The 12300-nt window shown below is 39.2% G+C and overlaps 1 protein-coding gene across 3 annotated transcripts in view; it reads left to right on the plus strand.

The window, feature by feature from the left end:
* The window catches only part of SLC41A1 (solute carrier family 41 member 1), a 47665-nt gene that overhangs the window by 18024 nt on the left and 17341 nt on the right, over positions 1-12300 (plus strand). For all 3 annotated transcript variants that reach the window (XM_063297494.1, XM_063297496.1, XM_063297497.1), the window contains 4 exons: positions 7493-7564; positions 8167-8311; positions 8399-8545; positions 11582-11729. In XM_063297494.1, the coding sequence (XP_063153564.1) occupies positions 7493-7564; positions 8167-8311; positions 8399-8545; positions 11582-11729 (512 nt within the window). The remainder of the gene's footprint in view (positions 1-7492; positions 7565-8166; positions 8312-8398; positions 8546-11581; positions 11730-12300) is intronic.

The following is a 12300-nucleotide window of genomic DNA, read 5'->3' on the forward strand; positions in this document are numbered from 1 at the left end:
ATCGGAAGATGAGACCCCCAGGTCGGAAGATGGTCAAAATGCTACTGGGGAGGAACAGAGGATGAACTCAACTAGCCCCAGACGTGATGATGCAGCTAGCTCAAAGCCGAAAGGACGGCTAGCGGCCGACGGTGCTGGTGGTGAATGGCAAATCCGATGTTCTAAGGATCAACACACCATTGGAACCTGGAATGTAAGATCTATGAGCCAGGGCAAATTGGATGTGGTTATTGGTGAGATGTCCAGATTAAAGATAGACATTCTGGGCATCAGTGAACTGAAATGGACTGGAATGGGCCACTTCACATCAAATGACCACCAGATCTACTACTGTGGACAAGAGGACCACAGAAGAAATGGAGTAGCCTTCATAATTAATAGTAAAGTGGCTAAAGCAGTGCTTGGATACAACCCAAAAAACGACAGAATGATCTCAATTCGAATTCAGGGCAAGCCATCTAACATCACAGTGATCCAAATATACGCCCCAACCACAAATGCTGAAGAAGCTGAAGTAGAGCAGTTCTATGAGGATCTGCAGCACCTACTGGACAACACGCCTAAAAGAGATGTTATTTTCATCACAGGAGACTGGAATGCTAAAGTGGGCAGTCAAATGACACCTCGAATTACAGGTAAGTATGGCCTGGGAGAACAAAATGAAGCAGGACATAGGCTGATAGAATTTTGCCAAGACAATTCACTCTGCATAACAAACACTCTCTTCCAACAACCTAAGAGACAGCTTTATACATGGACTTCACCAGATGGACAACACCGAAATCAGATTGATTACATCCTTTGCAGCCAAAGGTGGCGGACATCTATACAGTCAGTAAAAACAAGGCCTGGAGCTGACTGTAGTTCAGATCACGAACTTCTTCTTGCACAATTTAGGATCAGACTCAAGAGATTAGTGAAGACCCACAGATCAGCTAGATATGAGCTCACTAATATTCCTAAGGAATATGCAGTGGAGGTGAAGAATCGATTGAAGGGACTGGACTTAGTAGATAGGGTCCCGGAAGAACTCTGGACAGAAGTTGGCAGCATTGTTCAGGAGGCGGCAACAAAATACATCCCAAAGAAAGAGAAAACCAAGAAGGCAAAATGGCTGTCTGCTGAGACACTAGAAGTAGCCCAAGAAAGAAGGAAAGCAAAAGGCAACAGTGATAGGGGGAGATATGCCCAATTACATGCAAAATTCCAGAGGTTAGCCAGAAGAGATAAGGAATTATTTTTAAACAAGCAATGTGCGGAAGTGGAAGAAGACAATAGAATAGGAAGGACAAGAGACCTCTTCCAGAAAATTAGGAACATTGGAGGTAAATTCCAGGCCAAAATGGGTATGATCAAAAACAAAGATGGCAAGGACCTAACAGAAGAAGAAGAGATCAAGAAAAGGTGGCAAGAATATACAGAAGACCTGTATAGGAAGGATAACAATATCGGGGATAGCTTTGACGGTGTGGTCAGTGAGCTAGAGCCAGACATCCTGAAGAGTGAGGTTTAGTGGGCCTTAAGAAGCATTGCTAATAACAAGGCAGCAGGAGATGACGGCATCCCAGCTGAACTGTTCAAAATCTTGCAAGATGATGCTGTCAAGGTAATGCATGCTATATGCCAGCAAATTTGGAAAACACAAGAATGGCCATCCGATTGGAAAAAATCAACTTATATCCCCATACCAAAAAAGGGAAACACGAAAGAATGTTCAAACTATCGAACAGTGGCACTCATTTCACATGCCAGTAAGGTAATGCTCAAGATCCTGCAAGGTAGACTTCAGCAGTTCATGGAGCGAGAATTGCCAGATGTACAAGCTGGGTTTAGAAAAGGCAGAGGAACTAGAGACCAAATTGCCAATATCCGCTGGATCATGGAAAAAGCCAGGGAGTTTCAGAAAAACATCTATTTCTGTTTTATTGACTATTCTAAAGCCTTTGACTGTGTGGACCATAACAAATTGTGGCAAGTTCTTAGTGGTATGGGGATACCAAGTCATCTTGTATGCCTCCTGAAGAATCTGTATAATGACCAAGTAGCAACAGTAAGAACAGACCACGGAACAACGGACTGGTTTCAGATTGGGAAAGGAGTACGGCAGGGCTGTATACTCTCACCCTACCTATTCAACTTGTATGCAGAACACATCATGCGACAAGCTGGGTTTGAGGAATCCAAGGCTGGAGTTAAAATCTCTGGAAGAAACATTAACAATCTCAGATATGCAGATGATACCACTTTGATGGCTGAAAGTGAAGAGGAACTGAGGAGCCTTATGACGAAGGTGAAAGAAGAAAGTGCAAAAGCTGGTTTGCAGCTAAACCTCAAAAAAACCAAGATTATGGCAACCAGCTTGATTGATAACTGGCAAATAGAGGGAGAAAATGTAGAAGCAGTGAAAGACTTTGTATTTCTAGGTGCAAAGATTACTGCAGATGCTGACTGCAGTCAGGAAATCAGAAGACGCTTAATCCTTGGGAGAAGAGCAATGACAAATCTCGATAAAATAGTTAAGAGCAGAGACATCACACTGACAACAAAGGCCCGCATAGTTAAAGCAATGGTGTTCCCTGTAGTAACATATGGCTGTGAGAGCTGGACCATAAGGAAGGCTGAGAGAAGGAAGATAGATGCTTTTGATCTGTGGTGTTGGAGGAAAATTCTGAGAGTGCCTTGGACTGCAAGAAGATCCAACCAGTCCATCCTCCAGGAAATAAAGCCAGACTGCTCACTTGAGGGAATGATATTAAAGGCAAAACTGAAATACTTTGGCCACATAATGAGAAAACAGGACACCCTGGAGAAGATGCTGATGGTAGGGAGAGTGGAAGGCGAAAGGAAGAGGGGCCGACCAAGGGCAAGATGGATGGATGATATTCTAGAGGTGACGGACTCGTCCCTGGGGGAGCTGGGGGTGTTGACGACCAACAGGAAGCTCTGGCGTGGGCTGGTCCATGAAGTCACAAAGAGTTGGAAGCAACTAAACGAATAAACAACAAACAACAAAATATAAAGAAACACAAAGAGAAAATAGAATAGATTTTCTAAACAGATAAAGAGAATAAAAGAAGCACAAATGAGTAAACAAGGAATCTAAACATGTCAAGGAGTTGTTAGTTTTTCAGTATATCATTAGTAATTTATGAACAATTGAATATATCACTTTAAAGGACTATAAATCACTATTTACCTGTAAGCAAGGATAAATACTGTATGAACTTTCCAGTAAGAAGCATATAATATTCCTGTGGCAATTCCAATGTACAAAGTTAGTTCAGAATCATTATTTGGTTTAAACTTCTAGCTGTCTTGAAAAAATGTGATTGATTACCTAAGAACCATCTTTGGGTATGGCAGCCAGATCTGATTGGCCTTTCAAATCCTTGATGCAGTGTTTAGGTGTTGCCACTGTGTACTCACAAGTATATTGTTTCCTTGGGTAAAAAGTGAGGCAGAAAAAAGAAGACAAAGTAGTAATGGGACTCCCAAATCAACATAGGACATTTTATTACTTGATCAGTGGGCTGGGTACTTGTACTCAAAAATGTAAGAATGGCAAAGGAGGCTGCTGTATGTAATTTTCTTGAAGAGCTATGATGTATTTTAATGCTTCATCAGTCCTGACACCACATAGGCTGCTTGTCCAGGAGGACAAGCTTGGCTTCATCATCTCCACAGAACTTGAATTTCTGTTCTATGGATAGGCAGCAGTGAAGGGTATGTTGCCTTTATAAATGAGGCATGAGTCCAGTGGGACATGAGCTCTTCCAGTTACTTCTTGCAAGGAGCCTTCACTATTTCTTGGCTACATCTCTAACTAATGTCTTGGGTGCAGCACAGAACAGTTCCACATATCAGTCAATTTTGGCACAAAACCTTTGTCACCAGGCCTGGGGATCAGGAGGTGGGAGTGAGCCCATACATTGGTTATATTAACTTGTGACCGATGGTCTGTTTTTACCCTAGTTAATCTTTCTATGTGTATTTTCTGTTTTTTATGCATACCTACATATATACATACCCACACCGTTAGCAACTCTGAGTCATGAATTTGAGATGAGTGGCCATATAACTTGAAATAACAAATAAATAAATTGCCAGCCAGCACCAGTTACTACTTTTCAGTCTGGTTGAATAAAGGTTGAATAAACTCACACTTTCAGTCTTCTCTGCACAGCTGTAACTCTAACAAGGTACAATCACAGAAACCAACGGCAGCAATGTCTTCCCTGAACAGTTTCTTCCCCTGCTTTGTCCTTGCTTTTGTAAGACAACAACTTACAGGCATTTCAGCTTCTTGATCCTATTGTCCTCTCAGTCTTGTATATGGTAACTGTCCTTCTAGAGACTTGAAGATATGCTATAAGGAAACTTTAGTAGAAATGTAATAATGTAGTAGAAATGTAATAATGTTTGGCTTGGGTCATAATTTTTACTAAGCTGTGGTTTGTTGAGTAAGCCACGGGGACTGGCATTATACAATGTTAAGCTAAAAACTGTTATAGTTGAGGGTGATGTGTGAACCCAGCCAGTGAATTGTCTGCCTGTTGATAATGTATGAAGCCAGTCAGTAGATTCATTTGCACTGATGGTTTTGAGATGCCTCCTCAGTTTGTACTCATGGTTTGAACTGACAGTGCATAAATCTATGAATGGTCATTCTAGGAATGTGAAAGTAAGGTCATACTTCTCACACAGAAGATATGAGGTGGATTATCTGATTTTGGCAAAGTATGAAGTGAGAACCCAGCCATTGTGGTTGGTAAACTATGCTTTATCACTTAATGTTACATATGAATTGTCAAATATGGCTTATTCCACTGGCCAAAGTTAAAAATAAACATCATTTAGTGCAATATGTGAACCTATATACAGTGGATATAAAAAGTCTACATATACTTTTGGTGATGCATGGTGTTGTTTTTGCACCAAACATACTTTTTGGAATTATGGCCAAAAAGTTCCAATTTGGTCTCATCAGACCATAACACATTTTCCTACATGCTTTTGTAAGACTTGATGTAGGTTTTTGCAAAATGTAGCCGGGCTTGGATGTTCTTATTTGAACTTTTTGGCCATAATTCCAAAAAGTATGTTTGGAACAAAAATAACACTGCGCATCACCAAAAGTGCACCATACCCACAGTGAAGCATGGTGGTGGCAGCATTATGCTTTGGGGCTGCTTTTCTTTAGCTGGAACTGGGGCTTTAATTAAGGTGGAGGGAATTACGAACAGGAATTATGCATTACTGTTTTCCGCAATAAGGTTTTGTTACTGAGTTTGAGCTAGCAACAAGTTGTGCCTATGCAAGTTGTTTCTTCAAGGATAGCTCTTCTCCCTTGAAAGTTAGGGCTTAAATATGTGTGTGTTGAAATTACATGAACTCCTTTCTTAAGCAAAGCTATCCAAGGGAGGCTCACCAGCAGTGGGAAGAATTTCGGAGCGGCTTTTAAAAGTCAGTTTGCTTGATCTTTACGCTGTATGCAAAAGAAGCTTAGTACTAATTCCAGCTTCTTATTTGATGTGCATTAACATTTCCAAAATAATTTTCTGTGTTACTTAAGAAAAGAGAACACATTCATCCTGTACAGGAGATTAAAAGTTTGTTTTTGCCAGTAGCCAGGTTATGTGGATCCCTAACCTAATTGCAAGAGAACAAGGAATCCCTGAGCCAAATTCAACAGTGGAACCAACTACAGTTTTGTAGGCTGAATGACTTGTGTCCTATCCTTCTCTTTGGAACTTGCCAGATTTGGGACTGCCAGCAGCTTTATGTGTCCTTTCCTCTGAAGCAGTTCTGTTGCTAGTGATGTTTTTCTTTATGTTTGTACTGGTGAAACATGAGAGAAGAAAAAATGAGACAAAGAGCCAGTTTACCTAATAAATGAACAAACATAAATGTGAAAAGGGGTAGTTATAGAAAGGTCTGGTAATAATTCTCAGGCCACTGATGGAACTTTGTCCCACTGCCATGAGTAAGTGCTGCTCCTGTCCTGATGAACTTCATAGATTCATACTACATTTTGATTTAGGATTATGTACTTAAGCCCTTATATTTAATCATGGCTTATTAACAAACCATTATGAATTATACATAGCCATAGTGAGTGTGTTCACACATGCCAAGCCAATAGCAATCTGTTATGGCTTAATGTTAAATGTTAGCCATGGCAATGTAGCGTTGAGGTCATTCATGATTGATGGCTGCTTTAATGATTCTGTCTGTCTATGTATCCATCTATCTACCTTTAACCTACATTCCATTAACAGCAATAACAAAGCAGGAGTTCACTGACTGAAATGCTGGACATTAGGTTGATGGCTGTACTGGTAGAGCAGATAGCTTCTTGGAAATCTCTTATGATTTTGAATAAAAATAATCTTCATAATGATAACAGTAATTAATGTATTGTCTTGAATGGGCTTCCGGTTACTGGGAGAGAAATGAGAGCTCCTGTGTCTTACGTATCATGCGCTATCTGGTCCTTTCTTTGTGCCAAATGACCAAAGTGAACTTCCTATTTTTTATTTGTTATTCCAAGCTTGCCAAGGAAATGTGGAAGAATGTACAGATGATCACTTTGGTTCTGTGAATCTGTTACATTGTCATACAGTCAGGACAAGAAATACTGGAACAAGGATAACTGTTTCGGCATTTGGCCTTTGTACTCCACCACATTGAAGTTGAAAGGAAACACATCCAGATGGGAGCAAATTCAGGACTTTCAGCTGTCATTCAAGGTTAGTGGCCCACCTTTTGTCATTGACAATGGTGGGGCACTAACCATTCAGGAAGTACAGCCACTGGCATACACAAACCTCCATCGTTGGTGGCTCATAAGTAATGGAATGAATGGCTGACAAGCAGCTGCATGGCCTCAACAGCTTTTTTGACCTGGCTAGATGTTGTGAAAGGGTTCCTCTTCACCATGAGCAGAATTCTGTGGTCATCCACTTTAGTTGTCTTCTGTGGTCTTCCAGGCCTTTTGCTGTTGCTGAGCTTGCCAAAAAGAACATCCTTCTTTTTCAGGATGTTCCAAACTGTTGTATCAGCCACTCCCAATGTTTTTGCTATCTCTCTGATGGGTTTATTTTGTTCTCTCAGCCTAATGATGGCCTCCTTCACTCGCATGGACACTCTTTGGACCTCATGTTGAGAGTTCCAGTGAACAGCTACCAAATGCAAATGTGACACTCAGAACCACATTCAGGCTTTTTCTTTTTTCTTTCTTTTCTTTACCCTATATTAGTTTTTGTTAGTTTTTATCTCCTTTTTAAATGTTTTAATAAAAATTACATCAAAAAGGGAATATGGTGAGCAAGACGCTTGCCTGAAGCAGTAAATCTAGACTTGTAATGGTGGGTTTACCTACCAGTTCTATTCATAATAACTTCTGTGGTTATCATTCTAAATATATTATAAATAATTCAGGAAGCATCACTCCATCTGCTTTATGTTTAACCTTTTTTTTTTTTCCTTGTAGGCTAACATAGGGCAAATGGACACACCAAAAGAGCTCTGGAAGATGATAATAGGGAACATGGCTCTGATACAGGTGAATTTTGGAGAAGCTAACACTACCTTCTGGCACGAGGGCAGGGAAAAAGCCAGTAGGGGTGGGGAAATCCCAGCTATATACTGCTGAGCAATTTCTGGATACATCTGTCACATGGTCATCAGTTCCAAAGAATGTTAAGCAGTCTGCTGGCAGTCACTACTGCCACAACCTAGAAAAAGTTTATCTTGAAGTGTAACAGAAGTCCCTTCTGAGTCCTTTCCGTGACTCAGCAAAAAAATCAGAATTTATCAGCAGTGGCAGGTACCTGAGGAAGTACTGGTTCGAAGAACTGGAGAGGCAAGCTTGCCCAGGACACCCAACAATTTCTACCATATGTCACCACAATTAAAATGACATTTGCTAGCCTCCAAAATGGTTCTATCTGAGTGAGAATCAGTTTGCTCTTTGTGAGACTTTCCTTGAAGATCACCTGGAAGCTGCAGCTGGTGCTAGTGCTGGTGCTTCAATAGAGTAACACCTATCCTTCTGGATCTGCACTGACTGCTAGTAGATAGTAGGCAGGCCCAATTCAATTAGCTGTTGTTACTAAAAAGTCCTGTGCAGCTTGGACCTTTCTTATGTTTGGTGACATTTTCTAGGTTCAAGCAACAGTCGTTGGTTTTCTGGCTTCAATTGCTGCAGTGATATTTGGCTGGATCCCAGATGGACACTTCAGCGTTGGCCATGCCATTCTTCTTTGTGCCAGTAGTGTGGCCACTGCCTTCATTGCCTCCCTTGTGCTGGGTAAGAAACAAATTCTTCAGTGAGAAAGAGATTTCATCTGCAGTACTTTTTGTAGTAACACTGACATCTCCTTTCTGTCGGCTCTAGGCATGATCATGATTGGCGTAATCATTGGTTCCAGAAAGATGGGTATCAATCCTGACAATGTGGCTACACCTATTGCTGCCAGTCTTGGTGACCTCATTACCCTTGCTCTGCTTTCTGGGATAAGCTGGGGCCTTTATATAGAACTGGGTAAGATTATGGAAACTACATTGCTCTGTTCTGTAGGAAAAATGTGCTAATACTTTATAGTATTTAAATAGCTTGAACTCTGTAGCTCATTCCCATTGATTTAGTTTTTAAGATGCATTTATATAATTGTAATGCTTTCACATCATACTTTTTAGCAATATAGAGAAGGTGTAGACTATGTTACCAGCCTTAGTTATACCTGTGCCATATGCAGCACTCCCAGCTAACAATAAGGACTGAAGCAGTCAGCCTTGGCATTTTTTGGCCAATTAAGATACAGAATGTCACAAATGTTGAAAGTACAAAAAGGATGCTTAGTGGAATGATGAAATGAAAGAGGCTGGAAAATGCATGTAAGAGAATGATTGCTGGAAAAATTGTGGATGAGATATATTGTATGATGTGCATAGAAAGAAAAAGCTAGTTGCAAAGAATGTAATCAAAAAGAGTAAGGAACTGTTATGAATAAAAGAGGCACGGAGACTGCAGAGTGATTTTGATGGAAATAAAGAATTGTTTTGGAAGTGGAAAAAGAGAGTTTAAAAAAGAGCCTCTAGCAAAGTGACTGGAATTAAAAATAAATGTGATGAAATGATTAAAGTAAAGTGGGGGAATGGTAAAAGGAGGATTTCAGAGATTTCTATGGAAGTAATAGTATTATATTGCAGAGTGTAATTGAAATGAATGCTGTAAATGCTAGTGTTCAAGAAAAAATGCTGTGAGAACCATGAACAATGGGAAGATTGCAGGTATATATGGGATAACGAGAGAATGCTAAAAATGAATGTAGTTTCCTTATGGAGTGGCTGTGTGACTTGTATAGTGTATATGTGATTGCATCTATGCCTGATGATTGGAAGAATGCTAGTATTGTTCATATATTTGACTTGGGTCTGTTTTATGTTTGTCCTGCATTGGTTTAATATTTATAAGATTCTTGACTTTGGGTAGAATACTAATTTTAAAGATATTAATGAAATTATGAGGTAAGGTACCAGACCCTTGCAATTTATCTGTTGGTGAAGAACTTTGAATTTTTCCAATATGCAGTGTAACCAAAAAGATTGTTTTGCTTCATTGGAAAGGTACTGCCACTTCAAACTTAAAATACAAGATGTATTTTCACTCTCTTTCTTTGAATTTAATCTTTATCAAAATCATTCCATGTGGTCAAGGTTCAGTTATAGTTTAAAAATCTAGTAGCTTTTATGTTTGCATAGGTGTGTGTTTGTGTGTGATTTTTTTTTTATCTATGCTTTGTATATTGTGGCAGTTTTTCTTTCATTTCTTTTTGTATAGTATGGCAATAAAATAAACTGTTCCCTAGAGAAAGCGAAAAGTAGCAAGAGTGAAAGCTAAGGCTACAATGGATTAGTTTGTTTAAGTGAACCTGGGAAAGTATTTGGCAGAATTCTTACCCAAAAAGATACAAGAGGAAAAGATTGGCTGTGAACAAAATTTGGAAGGTACACTGTGGTTTTATGCCAAGCAGGGGGTGTCTCAGACCAGACCTTTACTCTTCACAAGGTCACTGAGAAATGTATGACTGAGAGAAAGGGTTATTCTACATTTGTTGTCTCAGAGAAAGCATATGATAACACAAATATGCTTGAATTACAGAATGTTTTGAGTGACTATGAAGATTCATTGCAAAATTGATATATGATGGAAGTAAAGCAGGTGTGAAAATAAGTGGAATACTTAGCCAATGGTTCAACATTGAGCAGGGACTGAGACAAGAATGTGTAATGTCCCCTTGGTTCTTTAATGTACTTGTAGATAAATGTATAAGCAGTGCTTATGGTGACGTTAGAGCTGTGTTGGTTGGGGAAGTGAATGTACATAAATGTCTGTATGCAGATGATGCTGTACGATAGCTGTGTATAATTTTCTGCTACTCTGGTATATGGAAATGAGAGATATGCATGTCATGAGAAACATAACAGTAAGTTGAATGCAGTAGGAATAGGATACTTCAGAAGTGTGTGGTAAAACAAAAAAAGATAGGATCAGGAATGAATAGGCGCTGAATGAGTGAGTGAAAGAAAATACGAAAGAATTGGTTGAATTGGTTCAGTCATATAGAAAGAATGAATGTGTATCAAATCACAAAACAATTATATGAAGGGAAAATGAATAGGTTGAGAGGAAGGAGAAGACTGAGAAAGTTATTGTTGGATGGAATTGATGAATGGAATTGATGGATCCTCAAAAAAAGAGAGGTGACAGATTTAAAGAACCAAAGGCAAGGAAGTGGCATATGTACTGTATATGGTGGAAGCAAGGATAGTTTTCAAAGATAGAAAGATAGGAAATGGTAGAATGAACATACTGATATAAATCAGTTTAATTACTTTTTTCTTATCTCATGCCTTCCTTATTTGTTTCTTTCTCCTTGGGAATGATGTTGCTTGCCTCTAAAGGGAATAGTATAATGGCTATATTATAAGTAACATCAATACTAATCTTGAATCTTGATTACACATGAGGGTATGTATTTCTGTGTATGTAGAACAATTGACTCCTCGTCTCTTTTGGGATTCTTCTCATTGAGCAATGAGTGGTAATGATCTTAGACTGGAGGAGTAGTCCAACTGAAGGAAATTTTATGGTGTTCTCTGCCTGCCTCTCACTTCTGGGATTCTTCCCTCATAGAAGGAAGGAGAAAAGGAATTATCCAGTTCACATTATTTGTAGACCAAGGGATAGTCTTAGAAATATGTTACCTATCTACTCTCCCCTCTGGAGCAAATTCACTTTTCTTTTATTGGTGTAACTCATGTTGGTATAACCCACTTGTATATATATATTTCCCAAACCATAATGAATGCTAACCAAGTTCCTTTATAAACATTAATTTGATTTACAAGGAACCCATGGTTGCTATTGGTGTGCACAGAATTTTCTAAAGCATAAGTTCTGACAATAGAAGGAAGTGTTGACTTCTAGTTCCCAAATTACTTGCTGCTTTGATACTCTGCTGTATCTCCCATGCACTGATTGTTCTTTCAACTCCCTTTTCTTCTTTCTGTCTAGAGGACAAGGCTTATGTGAATCCATTGGTGTGTGCTTTTTTTGTTGCACTGCTGCCCCTTTGGATCATCATTGCTAAGCGGAATCCAGCAACCCAGGAGGTACTATATTCTGGCTGGGAACCAGTCATCATTGCCATGGCAATTAGCAGGTATGAAGACTGCAAGAGTCTCCCCCAACCCCAACCTGCAAAATGAGAGGGATACCCTGGGCTCACTGAGCCAAATTAAATTGTATAGGCAAAACAGGTGTTTGGATTTTTTTGACTCGACATACTTGAGTCTATTAGAAGGCTGAAGTGTGTTAAAAAGCCTGCTTAGATATGAATTTTTTATTTCATTTCCATACTTAACCTAGCTCAATACCAGTATCCTATACTAGTATTATACTATACTATCCTAACTAGTTCAATACTAGTATTCCTTGATCAAATGTAATGGAATTCCCTTCCTTAGCCAGATGGCAAACTGTCTCGCTTACCTGTTACACTAAACTGCTAAGAACCTCGTTCAGTGTTAATACAGTGACAGAATTTATCTTTTTCTTTTAATTCAGAAAATTGATTTTGGAAGATTATTCAAATTTAAAAACTAAACAAATCTAGAGTTCCATATTTGTAATCCTTTCCCCATATTCTGACTTTAGGAAGACAATTGTTTGAAAAGAAATCTGGATGCACTTTTCAATAGACGGAATGCTCCAGTATTGTGGTGAAATGAGCA

This window comes from Candoia aspera, chromosome 3 (genome assembly GCF_035149785.1).
Source record: "Candoia aspera isolate rCanAsp1 chromosome 3, rCanAsp1.hap2, whole genome shotgun sequence".
In the NCBI taxonomy this organism is placed as follows: domain Eukaryota; kingdom Metazoa; phylum Chordata; class Lepidosauria; order Squamata; family Boidae; genus Candoia; species Candoia aspera.